This window comes from Anabrus simplex, chromosome 3 (assembly GCF_040414725.1).
Source record: "Anabrus simplex isolate iqAnaSimp1 chromosome 3, ASM4041472v1, whole genome shotgun sequence".
NCBI classification, from domain to species: domain Eukaryota; kingdom Metazoa; phylum Arthropoda; class Insecta; order Orthoptera; family Tettigoniidae; genus Anabrus; species Anabrus simplex.
Genome location: NC_090267.1, coordinates 247,801,482 through 247,825,133, shown reverse-complemented (window position 1 = coordinate 247,825,133; position 23,652 = coordinate 247,801,482). Strand labels below are relative to the sequence as shown.

The following is a 23,652-nucleotide window of genomic DNA, read 5'->3' as shown; positions in this document are numbered from 1 at the left end:
ACTTTGACCAATACATCAACCATAATTTCAATTTAAATGACATTTCTAAAAAACCCAATATTCTTTTCGACTTCCTCATTCTCATTTTCAAAAATGCTAAATTTCTAAACTTGAATTTGATTTCACATGCCTTACAGAGTTCCTACCCACATTTCCTACCTCCAATAACCCATCCACCTGCCCCACCTTAAACTACTACTCCTCTTTTATTTCCCTATCCCATCCTTTCTTTTCTTCTTTCATCATTCCACTTCCCACTCAATTAACCATCTTCTATCTAATTCAAAAAATAAATTTCTCTTACCTGCTTTACTCAATATTTACACTATGTGACCAAAAGTATCCGGATACCCCCATAAACATATGTTTTTCATCTTAGGTGCATTGTGCTGCCACTTACTGCCAGGTACACCATAGCAGCGACCTCAGTAGTCATTCAACATCCTGAGAGAGCACAATGAAGCACTCCACGGAATTCACGGACTTCGAACGTAGTCAGGTGATTGGGTGTCACTTGTGTCAGAAGTCTGTATGCAAGATTTCCACACTCCTGAACATCCCTAGGTCCACTGTTTCTGATGTAATAGTGAAGTGGAAATGTAAAGGGACACATACAGCACGAAAGCGTACAGGCCGGCCTCGTCAGTTGACTGACAGAGACCGCCGACAAATGAAGAGGGTCGTGAAGTGTAATAGGCAGGCATCTATCCAGACCATCACACAGCAATTCCAAACTGCATCAGGATCCACTCCACGTACTATGATAGTTTGGTGGGAGGTTAGAAAATTTGGATTTCATAGTCGAGCGGCTCGCTTGGTGTAAGGAGCGTAAACATTGCAAGACTGAACAGTGGAAAAACGTTGTGTGGAGTGACAAATCACGGTACACAATGTGGTGATCCGATGGCGGGGTGTGGGTATGGCGAATGCCGGGTGAACATCATCGTGCCAGCATGTGTAGTGGCAACAGTAAAATTTGGAGGTGGTGGTGTTGGGTGTGGTCGTGCTTTCCACGGAGGGGGCTTGCACCCCTTAGTTTGCATGGCACTATCACAGCAGAGGCCTACATTTATGTTTAAAGCACCTTCCTGCTTCCCACTGTTGAAGAGAACTTCGGGGATGGCGATTGCATCTTTCAACACGATCGAGCATTTGTTCATAATCCACGGCCTGTGGTGGAGTAGTTACATGACAATAACATCCCTGTAATGGACTGGCCTGCACAGAGTCTCAATCTGAATCCTATAGAACACCTCTGGGATGTTTTGGAACGCTGACTTCGTGTCAGGCCTCACTGATCGACATCGCTACCTCTCCTCAGTGCAGCACTCCATGAAGAATGGGCTGCCATTCCCCGAGCAACCTTTCAGCACCTGATTGAACGTATGCCTGCGAGAGAGGAAGCTGTCATCAAGGCTAAGGATGGGCCAACACCATATTGAATTTCAGCATTACCGATGGAGGGCGCCACGAACTTGTACATTCATGTTCAGCCAGGTGTCCGGATACTATTGATCACATAGTGTATATTCTGATCCACACCTACTTATCTTCTATTAACATCTTTGTTTTTCTCTCTTTTTTCTTTTCCACATTGAACTGTGTATTATATTATCACTTACAGTTCAGATCATTATTACATTTAAATTTAAATTTATACCTTACGCCACCTCGAGAACTACCTGAGTTCTTCTCCTTCAAGAAATCATACACTGTGTAAATACGTTTCTCAGTTGTTCTAATATTGCACTTTTGAACTTTTTTCTTTTCACAATTGTTTCTTATGTCAACTGTTCCACATTTCCAAACTTCAAGAATCTGACATACGATATTCTATAAACATTAATATATATTTCTATTGTCAAGTATATTAAACTGCACTGTATGATTTCATGCCTAGCAGCATTTGGAGGCTTGATCCTTGAACTATTTAATTTTTCATTGAGTTTTCCTAAACATTTGGAAGCACAGTGCTGGTCAGCACAAATGTTTCGCTGCTCTCCAAGAACTTGCGTCTTGCTTAATTTATGTGATTGATCCTAGACTTCTTCAGGATTTTGGGAACTTTCAACATGCAGTGCTAATCCCTAAAGTGTTATAATGCTTCATAAACTGCAACTGGTGAAAGATTTATACATCACCTATTGTTTTCCTATGCATAGTTCTTTATATTTTAAGTGGTCGGCTGATGATGACCTGGATCAGTGGTCGAAACTGGTACCAATTTTAATCAACTAGGAATGTAACATTACATTTCTAATTCTACTTGTATTGAAAAGATTGAACCATTATATATCTTATTTCAATTTAATTGGTGAGATGTGATTAGAATAGAGTAATGTAGCGCTATCTAATATATAAAGAATTGAGACAGGACAAAAAGACATAATACCAAAGCTGAAGATCTCTTGACATTGAGCAGTGATTGTGCTATCTGTTTTGTGATACGACTTACTGTTAAGCCACCAACTGCCCTGAAATGAAGATCTGCACTGTCACTGAAATTGCCTCCACATTTCTTTATTTTCCAGGGCCAAAATGTTATACATTTGAACAGCTTGGAATTTTTCCTCAAAGGAAAGAGTGTCCAGGTTTCTGGATTAGCACTTGCATACATACAGAGTAATTAAGGAAGAAAATAGTGCAGTTAAGAAAGTTGATATTACTAGAAAATAGGATTATAACTGAAGACAGCTGGAGAGGACAAATATGTAAATATCAATTGGAAGTATTGGAAAATGAAATGTCCCTCATTAAATTGTGATGATATGAGTTATAGATATAAGAACTGGTAACAGAGGATAAATTTAGGCATAAGGATTCTTAGGCAACAGATAAGAAGATAACTTATGGTGTTATTACTTAAGCCTAGAGAGACAAGGCATAGGTAAGAAATTAAAGCAGAAAAACAGAAGTAGAAAAGAAATACAGTAAAAATTATAGCAAATGCCAGAAAACACCTTACGTGTGAATTAATGGGTTAAGCTCTGTGGTACTGTTCAAATATTAACAGCCCCCCTTAGTGCCTTTCACAGACGATTGTAACCTCCAATGGTATTCTGCAAATATCCTGCAGAATCGCAGCTTGATGTCTCTCTTGCCTTCTACACAATGAACAACCACGAGTTTACAGGAATGTTGACGAAAATGGCATTATGTTACTTCCCTGCTGGCAAGCAGCCAAAGACGTTGCCATGGTAACCGATAGGTTCATTGCCGGACTGTCGGTCACTCAATGAAGAGTATGAAACCCACAGAAAGTAGTAACTATCTCCGTCATTTGAAGAGTACGTGAAACTATGCTCATAACAAAAGTTGTTTAAAATGAAAGGGTGTTTCACATACAGTCCACGGATTTTACAGAAAATCAATAGTATAAGAGAAAATGGAACAAAACTGTTGTGGTTTTCTTATAAACCCTCAGTTTATTGAGTGATTTTTTAATCATATGCATATCTAAACCTTCATTCAGATGAGTACACTCTAAATATGAAGTTTGGTCAAAACCTATCCAGCCGTTTCACCGTGATGGTGGAACAGACGGAAAACCAGACAGACGGACAAACGGACACAAAACTTAAAAACCACTGATAAGGTCTTGAGTTGACCTAAATCAGATAAATATCTGAAAAATTGGCAAAGCAAACTAAATTACAGACAGCGGACCACCTTCAACTTTATTTATATAGATAGCTTGGGCACGTTTATAAGTGCAGAACTTCATTTCGAGATTTTGCTGCTTTTAAAGGGTAACTGATATCAACAAATGGATTCCATCACTAGATGCCTCTTTTAGTGTTCTACATGGTTAGACCTATGACATTTTCTCGTATCTCCTATATTTATGGATTAGACTGGGTTAGAAACATTGAATATCATGAAATTTGGGAACAGTTTTCACACATTACTTTATTATTTGGATACTTACGTGGCAGTTGGAATCAGAAAATTTGGCTAATATATGACCACTGGTCGTGTCAATGTGAATGCAGAATTCGATAATTCTATCATTCCTATAAGTGTGTCAAACGATAACATATACGTGTAAAAAGTACAAAATTCGCTTAAAATTGAGAAATGGAGCTCTACGTTACATATAAGGAATCGAGATACAAAAATTTGTTATAGGACCAAAGTTGTAGATCCCTCCAAATTGAACTGTGATTTTGCTATCTGTTTTGTGATAGACTTACCATTTAGCCACCAATTACCCCGAAACAAAGGTCTGCACCGTCATTGAAATTCCCTCCACATTTCTATATTTACTGGGGACAAAATGTCATGTATATGAACAGCTTCAAATTTTTCCTCAAAGAAAAGAATGTCCAGGTTTCCGGATTAGCACTCGCACACATACGGTGTAATTAAGGAAGAAAGTAATACAGTTAAGAAGGTTGAAATTAATAGGAAATAGGATTATAACTGAGGACAGACAGATAGGACAAATATGTAAATACCAACTGGATGTATTGGAAAATGAAATGTCCCTCCTTAAATTGTGATGATATAAGTTACGGATATAAGAACTGGTAACACAGGACAAATTTAGGCGTAAGGATTCTTAGGCACCAGATAAGAAGATAACTCATGGTGTTATTACTTAAGCCTAGAGAGGCAAGGCAGAGGCAAGAAATTAAAGCAGAAAACAGAAGTAGAAGAGAAATACAGTAAAAATTATAGCAAATGCCAGAAAACTCCTTACGGTGTGAAATAATGAGCTGAACTCTGCGGTACTGTTCGAATATTAACAGCCCCCCTTAGTGCTATTCAAAGACGATTGTAACCTCCAATAGTATTCCTCAAATATCATGCAGAATGGCAGCTTGACGTCTCTCTCGCCTTCTACGCAAGGAACAACCGCAAGTTCACAGAGAAGCTTGAAGCAGCTTTAAGACCTGAAGATCATTTCCTCCAGTTGATAACATCATGGAAGGGAATATAATAAACATTAGTGATGGTCTTCTTCAGTCAAAAGACATCATACAAACGAATGTTGTATTGTAAGGTGACCCCTTGAGTCCCATGATGTTTAATGTGATCACACATGACGTAGTACAAAAAGTAGTAACTGGGGATGTGAATATGTACTTATATGCGGATGATATGGTTATAATGAGCAACAGCAAGAGCTCATTACATGAAGCTCTTAATAGACTAGTGAAATGGTCTCAAAAGAATGATATGCATATAAACCAGAGTAAGACAAAGGTCATGAAGTTGCAAAAAGGAGGGAAACTGTCATCAACGGATATAGTTACCTGCGGAAACCAAACAAAAGAAATAATCAAATCTTTCAAATATTTAGGGGTGTTTACAAGTCACTGGATTCACTTTCACAATGCACATTGAAGATAGAACAGTAGCTGTGATAAAGGCTGCAATGGAGATTCGCAATTTCAAATCCTTTTCATTAAGAACAGCTATGTCATTATTCAAGCTGAAAGTTACACCGGTAGCATTGTATGCAATTTAGATTATATGGTCATACCTTTGATACAGAAATCAGAAAACTTTGGACAGAACTAAAGCCACATACATAAAAAAATCACTTTGCATCTCAAAGTTTTCACCAAATTGACTTGTATACCAGATAGCAGAAAATTCTTCCTTTATAGAACACTTCATGACAACTTATAATCTGGCACCAACCACAGCTACTAAAAGGTTCCTGGATGAATGTCTCCAGAAAACTGCAGAAATGGACCCGGAATTCTTTAATACTCTTGCCATGAACAATGATGAATGGAAATCAGCCAATTTTGAGCTACGTCACCTCTATACGAGATGAGCAATTTACGGCTTTCATCACCGTATTTGTAACAAGAAAGATTTTCACCAGGTATCCAGTGACTGTGTTTGTGAAATCTGCAGCTGACATTGTTCACTATAGGCTCCGAGCGCATAGCACTCTGCTGATGTGGGTGGATACTATGAGAACTACTTAGAGGCATCTTCATCAACAGCTCACCATAAGCTGGAATATGTGTGATATTTACATGCATTTATTCAGTTATTTTAGAGTGCTGTCTTCAGATTATTATATTTTAATGTCACAATGTTCCAGCAGAATGATGTGCTTGTTCTTGACTGCATTAATAGATACTGTAGTACAGAGCTTTCATTCACGACCTCACAAAATGGATTTGAAAAGACGGTGGATCTTAGCAGTAAATCGCAGGAAGTGATTCAGGATTTGTATATTTATTTAATACACAACAACTCTCTACACAATGTAAAAGTTAACAATTACAAAGTAATTATTATAGCAACGTTAAATTTCAAAGTAAGCTACAATAGGCCATCTTTTTTAAAGTACACACGTCATACTGTAAGAGATACATTGTATCCTATTAACACAGTCTTAATGATAGCCATAATAATAATACTGAAGAAGTTGGATATCAACACAAGACCATGCAGAAGACGGTGGTCATTGCCATGACTGGAATTGTACGGAAATTTATGAGTTCAAATTCTACATAAAACTGTAGTGTAAATTAAGGTTTATTCTGCTTTGATTTCCTAAAATATGTACAATTGCTTGAACATCATTACCACGAAAGTGTGCAAAATAAATAATAATAATAATAATAATAATAATAATAATAATAATAATAATAATAATAATAATAATAATAATAACATACCGTACTGTACTACAGACCACAATGTGAAATTTTATAGTAGTGTATTCTGTTACAACCTCACAAAATGGATTTTAAAAGGCAGTAGACAAATATAGGCTAATTATAGAAATAGGCTTCCATTATACAATATCAATAGCTCACAGAAATACCGCATTTTACATACCTAAAGTTCTGTCCTCGGCCCGAGGTGGTGCAACTCTTTTCAAACAACCCCTAATGAACATGAGCTGCATATACCCTCATGTCAGTCTTAAATTTCTGTCTGTATCGGGAATCAAGCCCGGGCCCCCAACAAAGGAAAGTAGTAGCACTAACCATTATATTACAGAGGTGGTCACGATCATATTATAAATAGAGACACAATAATTGATTGGCGACGTTAAGATATTCTGATATTTTCAGTTGGTCCAACATCAAACCTGTGCCTTTTTATTGGAAAAAGTTCCTCTAAGCTCTTCTCCTTGTTGTGTTTCTCTTTCCCTGCTTTTGAGATGCAAGGTCCAGGCCATTCACAGGGTTCATCAGTACGTGAGGTGACATGTTCTGAGTAACCTGTATAAATAACAGCAGAAATATGCTTACATTTCTTGGAAATATTTTTATTCTTTTTACCAAGGCCTCCCTCGCAACATTAACCTACGCTAACATGATATCGTATTAGAGATAGGCCAAACAATTTTTGTGAAGACAGCATTGTTGAATGTGTACATGAAAATGAATCTTGTTATCACCACAAATCTATATATATAAAGTAGCTTGTCCTGACTGACTGACTGACTGACTGACTGATTCATCATCGCCGAGCCAAAACTACTGGACATAAAGAAATGAAATTTTGGAGATATATTCATATTAAGATGTAGGTGCTCGCTAAGAGAGGATTTTTGGATATTCCGTCGCTAAGGGGGTGAAAAGGGGGGGTGAACTTTTAAAATGAGTGTGTCTATATCTCAAAACTTTAAAAGTTTACAGATGTGAAAATTGGTATTTAGAATCTTCTTTAAAAATAAGGAAACACGTATTTTTTTGTTTTGAGACAATCCCAATAGGAGGGGCACAAAAGGGTGAAAAAGGGGTTGAATGCCTTTAATCGGGATACCGGTACTTATATCTCAGAAACTGAAGATATTGCAGACATGAAAATTGGTACTTTTGATCTCTTTTAAAAATAAAGAAACACGTATTTTTTTGTTTGGGGGAAATCCAATTAATGGGAGGGTGAAAAGGGGGTGAATTTTTAAAATGGGTGCATCTATATCTCAAAACTCTTAAAGTTTACAGATGTAAAAATTGGTACTTAGAATCTTCATTAAAAACAAAGAAACACGTATTTTTTTGTTTTCGTAAAATCCCAATAGGAGGGGTGAAAAGGGGTGAAAACATGGTTGAATGACTTTCATGAGGATACTTATATCTCAGAAACTGAAGATATTACAGACCTAAAAATTGGTGTTTAGGATCTCCTTTAAAAATAAAGAAATACATATTTTTTGTTTTTGGAAAATCCAATTAATGGGGGGTGTGAAAAGGGGGTGAATTTTTAAAATGAGTCTATCTATATCTCAAAACTTTTAAAGTTTAAAGATGTAAAAATTGGCATTTAGAATCTCCTTTAAAAATAAAGTAACACGTATTTTTTTGTTTTCGGAAAATCCCAATTGGAAGGGTGGAAAAGGGTGAAAAAGCGGTTGAATGCCTTTAATGAGGCTACTTATATTTCAGAACCTGAAGATATTACAGACCTGAAAATTGGTATTTGGGATTTACTTTAAAAATAAAGAAACAGGTATTTTTTTGATTTTGGAAAATCCAAATAATGGAGGGTGAAAAGGGGGGTGAATTTTTAAAATGAGTGTGTCTACATCTTAAAACTTTAAAAGTTTACAGATGTAAAAAAATGGTATTTAGAATCTTCTTTAAAAATACAAGAACACGTATTTTTTGCTTTCTTTAAATCCCAATAGGAGGGGTGTAAATGGGTGAATAATGGGATGAATGCCTTTAATGAGGATACATATATCTCAGAAACTGAAAATATTACGGAACTGAAAATGTGTATATGGGAGCTCCTTTAAAAATAAGGAAACACGTATTTTTTTTGTTTTTGGAAAATCCAATTAATGGGGGTTAAACAGGAGTGACAAACTGGGGTGAATTTTTTGAAAGACTATATCTACAGAATATCTGAGAAACGTAAAATGTTATAGACGTAAAAAGTGGGTATTTGGAATCTCCTGTAAATGTAAAGAAAATAGGTGATTTGTTTTCGGAAACTCCACGTAAGGGGAAATAAAAAGGGGTGAAATTTTAAAAAGCGAATTTCTACAGTATATCTCAAAAACTTAACATGTTACAGAAGTGAAAAATGGTATTTTTATCTCTATTAAAAATAAAGAAACGTGTATTTTCAGCTTTCGGAAATACCGCTTGGGTGGAAGGGGGGGGGGGTAAAAGTGACTGAAAATGGTGTTGAATTCTTTTAATTAGGCTACTGATATCTCAAAAATGAAGATATTACAGACGTAAAATCTGCTTTGGAATCTGCTTTAAAAGTAAAGAAACACGTATTCTCGGAAAACCCAATGAAGGGGGGGTGGGGGGGGGTGAAAGAATTGAAAAATTAATTGAATTAATTGTATGAGAATACATACATCTAATAGAAACTAAAGTTGTTACGGACGTGAAAATTGGTATTTGAATCTCCTTAAACAAAGAAAAACGCGTTTGGGGGGCGGGAGTGAAAAGGAGTTGAATTCCTTTCATGAAGACACATAAATCAAAAACTGAAGAAGTTAGAGTCGTGATAATTACTATTTAGAAGATCCTTTACTATTAAGGAAACAAGTATATTTTGCTGGAAAATTCGCTTACGGGGTGGGGGGGGGGGGAGGGGAGTGTGAAAGGAAGTGAAAATAAAGTGAATTATTTTTATGGGGATACTTATATCTCAAAACTGAATGTAACAGATGTGAACATTGGTGTTTGGAATATCTTTTAAACATAAAGAAACACGTCTTCTATTTTTTTGGGGGGGGCTGTAAATAAACTTAACGGCGGTGGGGTGTAAAAGGAGGTGAGATCAATTGATTTTACTGTTCATAATGTACTTAAGGAGCCTCCGTTGCTCAGGCGGCAGCGCGCCGGCCTCTCGCAGCTGGGTTCCGTGGTTCAAATCCCGGTCACTCCATGTGACATTCGTGCTGGACAAAACGGAGGCGGGACAGGTTTTTCTCCGGATACTTCGATTTTCTCTCTCATCATTCATTCCAGCAACACTGTCCAATATTTCATTTCATTTGTCATTCAACGATCATTGCCCCAGAGGTGTGCTTCGGCAGCCGGCACAATTCTTATTGTCGCTGCTAGATGGGGCTTTATTCATTCCATTCCTGACCCTGTCGAATGACTGGAAACAGGCTATATAGTTTCGATGTGCTTATTCTGATTATAAACCGATCATTTTTAATCTTTCCTGGGCTGGTTTTCAACAGCCATCTTTTCCTTCGGAGAACGTTCTTAGATTACAGTAGATCCTCCTGGCATGTAAATAAAAATTTAAACACATTTGAAATAAACGATAGGAATGAGATGGACCCTCAAATTGTTCACCTCTACAATAAGGTCAACAATGCACGGAAGTATGTCATTGGTATCGCCAGAAATCCCGCACACTTGCCTACGCGCGACGATGGTGCTGGTCACATTGTAACAATGACACTGGCAGCAGATGTAATTTACCGCCAAGTAGCGATCTTGCAGCTTGCTGTGGGGTTCAGAACATCTTTTAATAATAATAATAATAATAATAATAATAATAATAATAATAATAATAATAATAATAATAATAATAATAATAATAATAATAATAATAATAATAATAATAATAATAATAATGTTCTGGACCGTTGTCAAATGTGCGGACCCCCCTGGAAAATGGTCCTGGACGGATAATGACTAAGAATGCAGTCCGGCCGCGGGTTCAGTACCGCCAAGGCACCTAAGACGACACCACGCCGGATCTCCTGAAGGATTTGATCCATATTAAAAACGCTTATAGGAAAAGATGGCAAAGATTTAGGGACCCAACTGACGGGGTGGAATATCTGGACCTAGCCCGGGAAGTACGAAATCGATTGCTGGAACGAAAGATTGAAAAATGTGAGGAAACATACCGTAATCTATTAGAAAACGAGTCAGATCGCGAATTTTGGCGGATTCTCGCAGAAAACGAGTCAGATCGCGAATTTCGGCGGATTATATATCTAAAACAATTAGCATTCAATTATAAATTTCAGTATAATACCGTAGCGAAGCACGGGTATCTTGCTAGTCTATATATATAAAATAACTTGTCCTGACTGACTGACTGATTCATCATCGCCGAGCCAAAACTACTGGACATAAAGAAATGAAATTTTGGGGATATATTCATATTAAGATGTAAGTGCTCGCTAAGAGAGGATTTTTTGATATTCCATCGCTAAGGGGGTGAAAAGGGGGGTGAAATTTTAAAAAGAGTGTATCTATATCTCAAAACTTTAAAAAGTTTACAGATGTAAAAATTGGTATTTAGAATCTTCTTTTAAAATAAGGATACACGTATTTTTTTGTTTTCTGAAAACCCCAATAGGAGGGGTGAAAAAGGGTGAAAATGGGGAACAATGGGTTGAATGCCTTCAATCAGGATACCGGTACTTATATCTCAGAAACTGAAGATATTACAGACCTGAAAATTGGTACTTTTGATCTCTTTTAAAAATAAAGAAACACGTATTTTTTTGTTTTTGGAAAATCCAATTAATGGGAGGGTGAAAAGGGGGTGAATTTTTAAAATGAGTGAATCTCTATCTCCAAACTTTTAAAGTTTGCAGATGTAAAAACTGGTATTTAGAATCTTCATTAAAAATAAAGAAACACGTATTTTTTTGTTTTCGGAAAATCGCAATAGGAGGAGTGAAAAGGGGTAGAAAAAGGGTTGAATGCCTTTAATGAGGCTACTTATATCTCAGAAACTGAAGATATTACAGACCTGAAAATCGGTGTTTGGGATCTCCTTTAAAAATAAAGAAACACGTATTTTTTTGTTTCTGGAAAATCCAATTAAGGGAGGGGGTGAAAAGGGGGTAATATTTTAAAATGAGTGTATCTATATCTCAAAACTTTTAAAGGTTATAGATGTGAAAATTGGTATTTAGAATCTCCTTTAAAAATAAAGAAACACGTATATTTTGTTTTCGGAAAATCCAATTAATGGCGGTTAAACAGGAGTGACAAATTGGGGTGAATTTTTGAAAGACTATATCTACAGAATATCTTGGAAACGTAAAATGTTACAGACGTAAAAAGTGGGTGTTTGGAATCTCCTGTAAATGTAAAGAAACATAGGTGATTTGTTTTTGGAAACTCCACTTAAGGGGAACTCAAAAGGGGTGAAATTTTGAAATGAGAATGTTTACAGTATATCTAAAAAACTTAACATGTTACAGAAGTGAAAAATGGTATTTTTTTATCTCTATTAAACATAAAGAAACGTGTATTTTTAGTTTTCGGAAATATCACCTGGGTGGAGGGGGGGTTAAAGTGACTGAAAATGGTGTTGAATTCTTTTAATTAGGCTACTGATATATCAAAAATGAAGATTTTACAGACGTGAAATTTGATATTTTCAATCTGCTTTAAAAGTAAAAATACACGTATTCTCTTAAAATCCAATGAAGCGGGGGGGGGGGGGGTGCGAAAGAATTCAAAAATTAATTGGCTTAATTGTATGAGAATACATACATCTAATAAAAACTAAAGTTATTACAGATGTGAAAATTCGTATTTGGATCTCCTTTAAAAACAAAGAAAAACGCGTTTTGGGCGGGAAACCATTTTGAAGGGCGGGAGTGTAAAGGAGTTGAATTCCTTTCATGAGGACACATAAATCAAAAACGGAAGAAGTTAGAGTCGTGATAATTGGTATTTAGAAGATCCTTTACTATTAAAGAAACAAGTATTTTTTTCGGGAAAGTTCACTTGGGGGGGGGGGGGAGTAGTGTGAAATGAAGTGAAAAAAGTAAATTACTTTTATGGGGATACTTATATCTCAAAACTGAAGGTAATAGACGTGAACATTGGTGTTTGGAATCTCCCTTAAACATAAAGAAACACGCCTTCTTTTCATTTCTTTTTGTGTGTGTGGTGGGGGGGGTTGGCGGTAAATAAACTTAACGGCGGTGGGGTGTAGAAGGAGGTGAGACCAATTGATTTTACTGTTATTAATGTACTTACAAGGATCCTCCGTTGCTCAGGCGGCACCACGCCGGCCTCTCAAAGCTGGATTCCGTGGTTCAAATCCCGGTCACTCCATGTGACATTCGTGCTGGACAAAACGGAGGCGGGACAGGTTTTTCTCCGGATACTCCGGTTTTCCCTGTCATCAGCCATTCCAGCAACGCATAATAATAATAATAATAATAATAATAATGTTCCGGACCGTCGTCAAATGTGCGGACCGCACTGGCAACGGCTCCTGGACGGGTAATGACTAAGAATGCAGTCCGGCCGCGGGTTCAGTGCCGCCAAGGCACCCAATATGACACCACGCCAGATCTCCTGAAGGATTTTATCCATATTAAAAATGATTAAAGGAAAAGATGGCAAAGATTTACGGACCCAACTGACCAGGAGGAATACCTGAGCCTAGCCCGGGAAATACGAAATCGATTGCTGGAAAGGAATATTGAAAAATGGGAGGAAACGTGCTGTAAAATAATAGAAAACGAGTCAGATCGCGAATTTCAGCGGATTATATATCTAAAACAATAAGCATTCAATTATAAATTTCAGTATAATACTGTAGCGAAGCACGGGTATCTTGCTAGTATTACATAAATTACTATGTTTTCTCTATCGTGAAATGGTAGTGTCTCTAATGAACCTACGTTTTTCTCTTATATTTGCAGTTATTCACTCTGTTGCTATTTCCTGTGAACAGTTTTTCATGTAAATTTAATACATGACCACTTTCTGGAAGTTTGGAATAATTTGGCCGATTGTTGTTGCATAAAACACTCTGAAATCCCACTGTTATTATTTAGTTGGCCATGGCAACACTCTGTGAAACGATAGAGATATGTGCGCAGTGATCGCATTAACTTACAATGTTCGCCACTCGTAGCGCAGCGGTGCATTTTTCCCAGCAGTGCACGGAGCCTATATCACCTGTTCGACTGCATACAAAGAACATTTAATCTTTCTCATTATGCTTAAGATGAAACCTTGTATTGACAGTGAATTTCTCTATTTTTTAAAATAGTATGTACACATTGTGTTAAATATTAAATAATATTACAAGAATGTTGATGAAAATGGCATTATGTTACTTTCCTGCTGGAAAGCAGCCAGAGACGTTGCCATGGTAACCGGTAGGCTCATTGTCGGTCTGTCGATCACTCAATGCAGAGCAGAAAATCAATACTATAAGAGAAAATAGAAGAAAACTGTTGTGGTTTTCCTATAAAACCCAAGCCTATTGAGTGATTTTTTTTAATCATATGCATATCTAAACTTTCCCCTGGATGAGTAAATTCTAAATTTGTAGTTTGTCCAAAAGCTATCCAGCTGTTTTGCTGTGATGGTGGAACAAATGGACAAACAGACACAAAACCTAAAAACCACTGACACCATCCTGAGTTGATCTAAATTGAATAAATATCTGAAATATTGGCTAAACAAACAAAATTACAGACAGCGGACCCCCTACAACTTTATTTATATAGATTTATGTTTTTAATGTTTTAAATGTTATTGTTTTTATGTTCCGCTAACTACTTTGATAGTTTTCAGAAATGCCAAGGTGCCAGAATTTTATCCTATAGTTCTTTTATGTGCCAGGAAATCTACCTTTATGTTTTCTTGTACAATATATCGTCGCTTCACCGGTAAAAGGTTGTAATCCACAAAGCTCTTCCTATCGATTATTCTCCTTAAGACTGGTCACGCCTCCCAGCCACATATGGATATGCAGCCAATCAGAGCAATGTCCGTTGTGTTCGTTTTCCTATGCCGACGAGTAACCGAAAATGAACCTAACGTGCATTATACAATAGGAGTGCGTAAATACGTAATGCAAGCATACATTCGTATATTACGGTACAGTAAGGTTAATTTTCCTTTACACATGGGCATAGGAAAATGAACACTACAAAATTTGTTCTGATGGATATATAAATCACATAACTAAAGAACTGGCATCACAGATAAGGCTTTCTAATCTATAGAGTAATAAATATAAGTTGCAGGATTGTGAGTGGCTGCAAGAAGACCTGGGAAATATTGTAAAATAGACAGCAGACAATGATATGCTAGTAAATGGGATGAAAAGTCAGATTATAAGTTTTTACCAAAAGGAGAAGTCCTCTCAGTTTTAATTACTGTGTTGATGGGATGATAGTACTTCATGGGTATCACCGTAAGTATGTACTTAGGTGTTAATATAAGGAAAGATCGTAATCACACTAATGAGGTTGTAAATAAGGGTTACAGATCTCTTTATAAAGTTATGAGGGTTTTTAGGGTTTGTAGTAAGGATGTAAAGGAGAGAGTGTGCAAGTCTGTGGTAAGACCCCAATTAGAGTATGGTTCCATGTATGCGACACCTACCAGAATTACTTGATACATGAACTGGAAAAGATTGAAAGGAAAAGAGCACGATTTGTTCTGGGTGATTTCCAACAAAAGAATAGTGGTACAAAAATGTTGCAAACTTTGGACTGGGAAGACTTGGGAGTAAGGAGATGAGCTGCTCGACTAAGCAATATGTTCCAAACTGTCAGTGAAGAGATGGCATGGAATGACATTAGTAGATTAATAAACTTGAGTGGAGCTTTTAAAGGTAGGAAATATCATAATACGAAAATAACATTGGGATTCAAGAGGATAAACCGTAGCAAATATTTTTTTGTAGGAAGAGGAATTAAAGATTGGAATATGGTAATTTGATATAGATATGCCAGGCAGGCATCAGTTTTTGTAAAGTGAGACAAAGTCTCTCATAGTGCATTGGAACTGTTGGTGGCTCCAAGTAGCCTACGCAGTGGCCTCCACGGTATGCACTAGCCATTCGTCTTGGTAGGTTTGCTATTTAATAACTGATAAGCCCAGCTTAGCGCAGTGGGGCAAAACACTGGCAACCAGGAATGAGTTAGGTGGAAAATTTATAATGTTCAATAACAGACCAACTATACTGATATTATACGGTAATTTATAATGGGAAATGTGCAATAATTTTCAAAGTTTTTGAAATAATTTTAAGGAAAGGCTAGATAAACAACTGATAGGGAATCTGCCACCTGGGTGACAGCACTCAGTGATTGATTGATTGATTGATTGATTGATTGATTGATTGATTCTCTACATCAGCAGCCACAAATGACATGTCCTTAAGACTTCAGAATACCATTCTTAGCAAAAAGATACAATTGAAATTTCTTGTAAGATAATGTGGTCACAAGATACATAAATGAATTTTCATACACAATTTGGTATCTGGTACAAACATTAAGTGTCCCTGTTCCTGGGAGTCAGTTGCTGAAGGGGGCCATATTCAGTTGGTTCAAAGTGTTTTAATGAAGTAATTCTCTTTATTGTTGAAAGATGGTAACACACCATAAGTATACCTAACTGTGTGTGTAGATTTGAGCTGCAAGTATCTAATCTGCTCGCAGGTTCAATCTCAACTCAGTATGGTGGTATTTGAAGATGCTTTAACATACCATTCTTGCACTGGTAGATTTACTGGGACTTGAAAGGACTCCTGCAGGACAAAACTTTGGCACCCCAGTGCCTGTGAAAACTGTAGAAGTAGTTAGTGAGATGTTCATTGTGACATTCAATCTAGTATGGGCTGGTGTATGAGAATGATGAAGAGTGTTGAGATGCAGAAGAACGTTAGCACAGCATCTCCCTGCAGCATTCTAGGAAACTTCTTCATTTCAGCATTATGCAATAAAACTAGGAAAAGAATATGACTATTTACTCAGCCAATCAGTAACGATGATCAGGCAACCATCTACTTGGATATGCCAATCAATGTGACATTCACATACCTACCAACTTTTAGAAACCAAAAATAGGAAGATTTATTAATTCTTGGATTTCATCACATATATTCCACCACTGTCTAGGTGAAAAAAGGTCAGGATAAAATGCATACATATCTAGAGTTACAATGTGAATTGACCATTAAATTTAAAATCTTAAACTAAGAAAACATAAAAATGGTTACAAGATAAAGTACCTAATCATTCTTATTTATGACACTTACATACGAATAATAATATTTATGTCACACCGACACATGGAACAAAATACATAAAACCGTATTTTCTTGCCTAATTAACACACATTTTTGATGAAAAATACAGGCGAAAACTTTGGATGTGTAAATTATTCAAGGAATTGAGATATTGATAAATTATTCACAATTCATTTACATTTATTAAAAGATACATCAAATATAATATAAACACAACTGGTTCAACTCATTTGTGGTTATCGTCATTTGGCGTAAAATTCCGACGTGAGATTTTTTTCTGAAAAGTCAAATACGGTACATCAGGTAAGTTAGACACGTGGGTTTGAAGTACTGACACTGGAAAATATTCTTCCCATTACAAGCTAACAATACGACCAGAAGTGAAATAAACATGAACATGTATCCAATCTTGTACGAGTGACGTGTCCATCCACCCTTTTTCTTGAATACGAACGTGGATCACTCACGGAAATTTTGCTTTAGACATTGTTTTTCGTTTTAGTACAATGTGTGCAAGCCTTCTGCCATAAGCTGTTACAGCAAGCTTTGCAGTACATCATTGATTTTTGCTTCAGGTAGTGCGTACGATAACACTGTGTTCCTTTCTTATAGTTTGTTCGACTTTGTGGCATGGAAACTGATTTGCGCCTGACCTGCGGTTCCTATAAGGCAGATTAAATATTTCTTCACTTTACACTTCTCAATCACAAAGTGATGAAAATGGTTGAAATTATTAATCATTTTTGGCATAATGTTGTTCTTTGTTGAAGAGAAAGTCCATTTCTCTTCATAAAATTAATCAAGCCTTGGCTAACCTTAAAATCCGAGACACTGATTCCATGTGCAGCAGCTATTTCTCATTCTTTAAAATACAGCATTTCATGAAAAATGGCATAAGTAACAAAAGCATATAGTTAACACTATGAGCCCAGATGTATCAAGATGGTGTCCCTGCCCTGTGCCGGCGTAATTTACACTCTCAGAAAAAAAATCACAGTTCTGTCAGTTTTTGCATTATAAATTAAAAAATTTATATACATATTGTACAAAGAGTGGGCTATCCCACGAAATTGAATAAAAATGTCTACCTTCAGCATTGGAAAGAAACTTAGGCTACAATATTGGTCCATTCTGATATCCTTGTTCACGCACTTGAATTTCTAATTCACTAGAAAAGTTTGATAGTTTTTAGTCACTGAATAACAGAATTACACATTGTTATTCCCAATACTTAGCTTTGGTATGGTAACACTCAAAACATTCTCCTATGCAAAGACCTACGTCACATTTACAACAATATATGGTTGTCATTTTCTTCACAGCACGACCGGTGTTATGTTTGGACATGTCATAGCAAACCTTACATGTACACTCGGCGTGTCCTTCCTTCTAAAGAAATCTAGAGGTGAAGATTCTGCAGAAATACCAAGGTTATTAGCATTCAGTCCTGGTGCACCAGAAACAACGGGCCTGTTCATAGGAGTAATATCTTGTTTCCATTGTGTTCCCGTGCTTCTCACCTTCCTTCGTCTTTTTGCGACTGGTTCTTCTGGCAATGAATCTGATGATTCAGCATTCTAAGGGACTTGTATATTTTCATTTTCTTCTTCACTATCACTGTCATACAGATCAGAATCTGAATCGTTCACAAGTTGCGTAATAATCTGTTCACTTATCCGTAGGCTGTATGCACACGTAGGATTTCCTTTACTCGTACAAGGTCCGGGATCCATATCTCAATAATTATACAGTATAAATCGACTACTTGAGAGATGATTGCAGAGTGTTGCCTCACAACATTTTCATTCTAAATCTGTGAAGTCATATAATCTATCATCAGAACACACGCACATAAATTTGAGCTTATCTAACCGGAGCGCACGAGGAGTATGTATGTCAGCAATTACGTAAGATCTAACTGAGCGCATGTGGCTATGAAACATGGTCCTTAAGTTGCACCACCAATCACTATTGATCCAACACCAGCTAACAATAGTAAAGGAAATCGACAACACGTCAAAGCAAAAACTAATTCGATAATGTGAATAGCTTTCAAGTGGCTGAATTTCAAAGATCGTGGTAGTAGTATTACTAACAGCGGCACTCAGGCGCATGCCATGTGGTAGTAATATTACTACTGGCGGGCGCATGGTGTTAAGCAGATCCTCATTTACTTGCGGAAACTTGCCACTTTTTGGTCCGCAAAATGCTTTGCGAGACTTGTTGGCCGCTTGAAGTGCACTTCTGTTACCGCGGTAATGCACATTTTATTTGGACACTGATTAGTAAAAGTGCTACTGGAGTGAGAGAATCAGCCGTCTAGGAATGGTCCTAGTCTGTTGCCTAGGAGACACCCGGATGTATGGCAATATCACATGTAAATACACCGTACAACATCAAATCATGTTACAAAAACTGTACAACCTTACAAAGGATTTCAAGATTACCAGAATTGTTGCTGCCCTTTTACAGAACAGACAATTCTTTGTTGAATTTCAGGGTCAGCGAAGTCGATGGAGAACACAAAAGAATGGTCTTCCTCAAGGAAGTGTGCTAACTCCCTTACTTTTCAATATATATACCGACGAACAGCCACATGCACCTCATACTAAAAGCTTCCTATACGCTGATGATCTGGCCTTGGCTACTCAGAGTGAATGCTTTGGAAGTATAGAAAACAATCTCACTTCAGCAATGGGTATTTTGTCTCACTACTATGAGACCAATAATCTCAAACCAAATCCATCAAAAACTCAAGTATGTGCTTTCCATCTGAAGAACAAACAAGCATCAAGGAAGCTGCAAGTGAATTGGAAGGACAAAGTCCTAGAACATAATTACACACTGAAATACTTGGGTGTTACTTTGAATCATTCTCTAACTTACAGGGAGCACTGTTCAAACATCAAGGCAAAGGTCTCCTCTTGGAACTCCCTGCTCCGTAAAGTGACAGGTTCAAAGTGGGGCGCTCACCCTCATACGGTAAGGACAACAGCCTTAGCACTTTGTTACTCATCAGGGGAGTATGCTAGTCCCATTTGGTATAAATCTATACATGCCAGAAAGGTCGATGTCGCCATGAATGAAACATGCAAACATATTACAGGATGTCTGAAACCAACACCAACAGACAAACTGTACTCCCTTGCAGGAATAGCTCCTCCTGAGATTAGACGCGAAGTAGCTGCAAATGTGGAGAGGTTAAGGGCTTCTACCAGCTCAGCCCACCCCCTACATGGACACAAACTACCACCCACTCGATTGAAGTCCAGGAACAGTTTTATGCACTCCTCATGTCCCGCTAGTGCAGATGCAAGGAAGACCAGACTTCTACTCTGGAATCAGAAGATCCCTTTTCATCCAGAAAGCTTGAAATTGGAGGAAAAGCTTCCCCCTAGTCATGAAGAAACCTGGACTACATGGAACATGAACATTGGAAGATCAAAGGACAATATGAAGAAATGGGGCCTCCTGAAGGGGGATCAGACCCTATGTCAATGTGGCATGGTACAAACAACAAGGAACCTTATTAATTGCCCTCTATGCCCTTGATCTCGCACAGGTCAGTATCAGTGCTGTTAACGTGGTCAAATTCTGGGCCGATATTTTGTGAATAACTGTTTAATTTTATGTAATATTGAAATTTCATATATCTTATCTAATTTGCAATCTGTAATGTATATTGTGCTACTGACACGAATAAAAATTTGGACACTGAATACTTGCTGCCCAATTCCCGTACGTTTCAGTGCAACTGATCATCGTGAGTTTGTATGATGCAGTATTACTCGAATACTGTGGACTGACAAACAATTTTGAGATCACACAATGTCCCATACCCGAAACACTCTTAAAACTAGTGCAGTGGGATTTCCTGCCGGCTAATAACAGCACGTTGCCCTTTAATTTGGAATGCCTGCTTTCGCAATAGGAAGCCTGCTACTTGAGTATTTGACATCTTTATTTCGAAACGTGTCCGGAAATGCGTGTTGGATGCTCGAAGTTGTGGGTGCGTCAAATACGTGAACATTTCTTTTTCTCAACTTTGGATTAAAAAATAATGCATAAATTATGCAAGGGCGTTAATTATGCAAAAAAATAACGGTAGTATGCTTTATCAGATGGTAAAATGAACGGAAGTTTATAGGTCTCTGAAACTTGGAGATAACATTTGTTATATTTTTTGGCCATAATGAGAAAAGAAAATACCAGAAACTGTCACTGACACAACCCCCCTTAAAAGCACTCAACTCGTTAAAATTATGCACTCAAATACGCGAAACTGCCACATACAAAACAGTTCGATATGTCCCATACATTACTAACATACGACTTTGACAGAGAGGGAAAGCATAGAAATGCAAGAAAAAGTACATGGCCTACAACTCCAACAAAACTACGCACAGAAACGGTGTAACAGTATGCACTAGCCCTCTTGCTTGCAGGACGATGCTATAGTGAGCGGGAAATACGATACACAAAGGCGACGGACGAAACACTCATGAAATAAAGCATCATATAAATATGCTTGAAAATGAGGTTTTGTAAATTACACAAGCACATAAGAATTTATCCTAGGGGAAGAGTACTTGCCATACTAGGGGTTATATTGGTCAAAAATAGGAAGAAGTAAACATAAATTGGAAAATCGGAAGACAAGTTAAAAACCGGAAAGTTTCCGGGTAAATCGGAAGGGCTGGCAGGTATGCATTCATCTCAAAGGACATGAATATAATTTTCATTAAAACCAGTCTTCAGAATAATGAGTGTCTTAGATTTGGATTCGAGTTATGTATTTGGTTAAATATTGTATTGTACATGAGAAAGAAGCAGTTAGAAACCACTACAGGTACAAGACTAGGCTCAAAGGAAATGACTCATTGAAAACATCAATGCAGTCTAGAAATAGGATGAGCTGCTGAAGGAGAAAAGTTATTTCTTGTTGTTTAATGAGTCCAAATTTCAATAAGGTGCATTACATAAAATTACATTAAATTTACACACCTCTAATTGGAACTACTCGCCATTCGAGTTTCTTAGCCATTTCTTGGGCTTCATCTCCAGTTCCCATTATTCCATAATCAGTGAAAGCTTTCCTAATGCGGCCTAGTGGAGTTAGATCAGGGGTCTCTCGAACAAGGCAATACACCGTTGTCTATAAGATATATAAAAGAAAATCTGTATTAATCTTATATGCTATAACCGTATGGTGTATAACAGATTACTGATAATGAGGGAAATAGTTACCTTAGTGAATTCAAGCAGCTCTTTCAGGAGGAATGCACCTACAAATCCTGTTACTCCTGTCAGTAAGATCTTTTCACGGCGCCATTTGGAGTTGGAGAGTTGAAAGGAACGCCAAAATGCACGAAGTCGGATGTCCATACTTGGAAGAAAATTAAGGCAATATTTATTGTAATCTTATAAATAAAGATGTCAATGAGCCTGTTTAAAAGAGTAACATATTTCAGCAGCTAAACAGAACTAAATAATATGTGGTAAAATATTCCTTCCTGCTAGTGGTTTTTACGTCGCACCGACAAAGATAGGTCTTATGGCCACGATGGGATAGGAAAGGCCTAGGAGTTGGAAGTGGCCGTGGCCTTAATTAAGGTACAGCCCCAGCATTTGCCAAGTGTGAAAATGGGAAACCATGGAAAACCATCTTCAGGGCTGCCGACAGTGGGATTTGAACCCACTATCTCCCAGATGCAAGCTCACAGCCGCACGCCTCTAACCACATGGCCAACTCACCCGGTGTAAAATATTCCTCAAGTACAAGATATTTTCCTAGAACTTAACTTCAAAATCTTCATTGGTTTAAAAAAGACATCATGTAAGTACACAGGTGCATCAGAAGCACAAGCTGAAATGGGGAAGGTATATGATACAAGAATCAAAAACACTTCAGTGAACGTGAAGACGCAATCAAATTGTTCACAAGTTAATGGTGGATGAATGTTAACAGTCTGCCATTGGTGTGTTTGCTTGTATACATGGATATTTACTGTGGTTTATGCATTTGTACTCCAAGTGCAACTGCCCAAGTTAGTACCAAATTACCAAAACACAACTTACACCTCATTAACAATAGCTTTTATTAAACACAGTGTCTGGAGTACAGCTTTGAATAAGGATGGTGCTACATCATACAGTATCATACACTCATATCTGTTACTGGAGATGCTCAAAATGTCAAAATATAGAACCATGTTATGTTGTCCTTGTTCAAAGCTGTAGTCCAGACACTGTGTTTAATAAAAGCAACTGTTAATGAGATGTAAATGTGTTTTGGTTATTTGGTACTAACTAGGGTCATGGCACAACGTGTACAAACACATAAAACACATGATATGCAGGTGTACAAGCAACCAGGTCAGTGGTGGAGCACAAACATACATCTGCCATTATCTCACAAATACAAATCCATATTTACTGAGGCATTTTTGCTTCCCCTATCGTGTATGTTGCACCATTTCAGCTTGTGCCATCACTTCTGATATACCCTGTTTATCAAATAGAGGTGTGCTGCCTGTATGAAGGCTGAAACATCATCCCTAGATACAAGTGAAGAAAAAACACATGTAAAATCAATGAGAATGTTTGGGATTTAAATACAATTGTAATGGAAAAGCAACAAGGAAAGGTACAAGTATAAATTGCATTCAGATAGTCCCTCTGCAGCAGCAGTTGGTTTCTAAAGTT

General features: G+C 37.3%; 1 protein-coding gene across 5 annotated transcripts in view; it reads right to left on the bottom strand.

The window, feature by feature from the left end:
• LOC136866203 (uncharacterized) overlaps positions 1–23,652 on the bottom strand; it is an 873,476-nt gene that overhangs the window by 146,727 nt on the left and 703,097 nt on the right. For all 5 annotated transcript variants that reach the window (XR_011017926.1, XM_067142959.2, XM_067142960.2 and 2 more), the window contains 2 exons: positions 22,195–22,333; positions 21,952–22,102 (listed from right to left, as the gene is read on the bottom strand). Coding sequence is in view for 4 of the 5 variants with exons in the window: in XM_067142959.2 (XP_066999060.2) it covers positions 21,952–22,102; positions 22,195–22,333 (290 nt within the window). In the remaining variant the exon portion in view is untranslated. The remainder of the gene's footprint in view (positions 1–21,951; positions 22,103–22,194; positions 22,334–23,652) is intronic.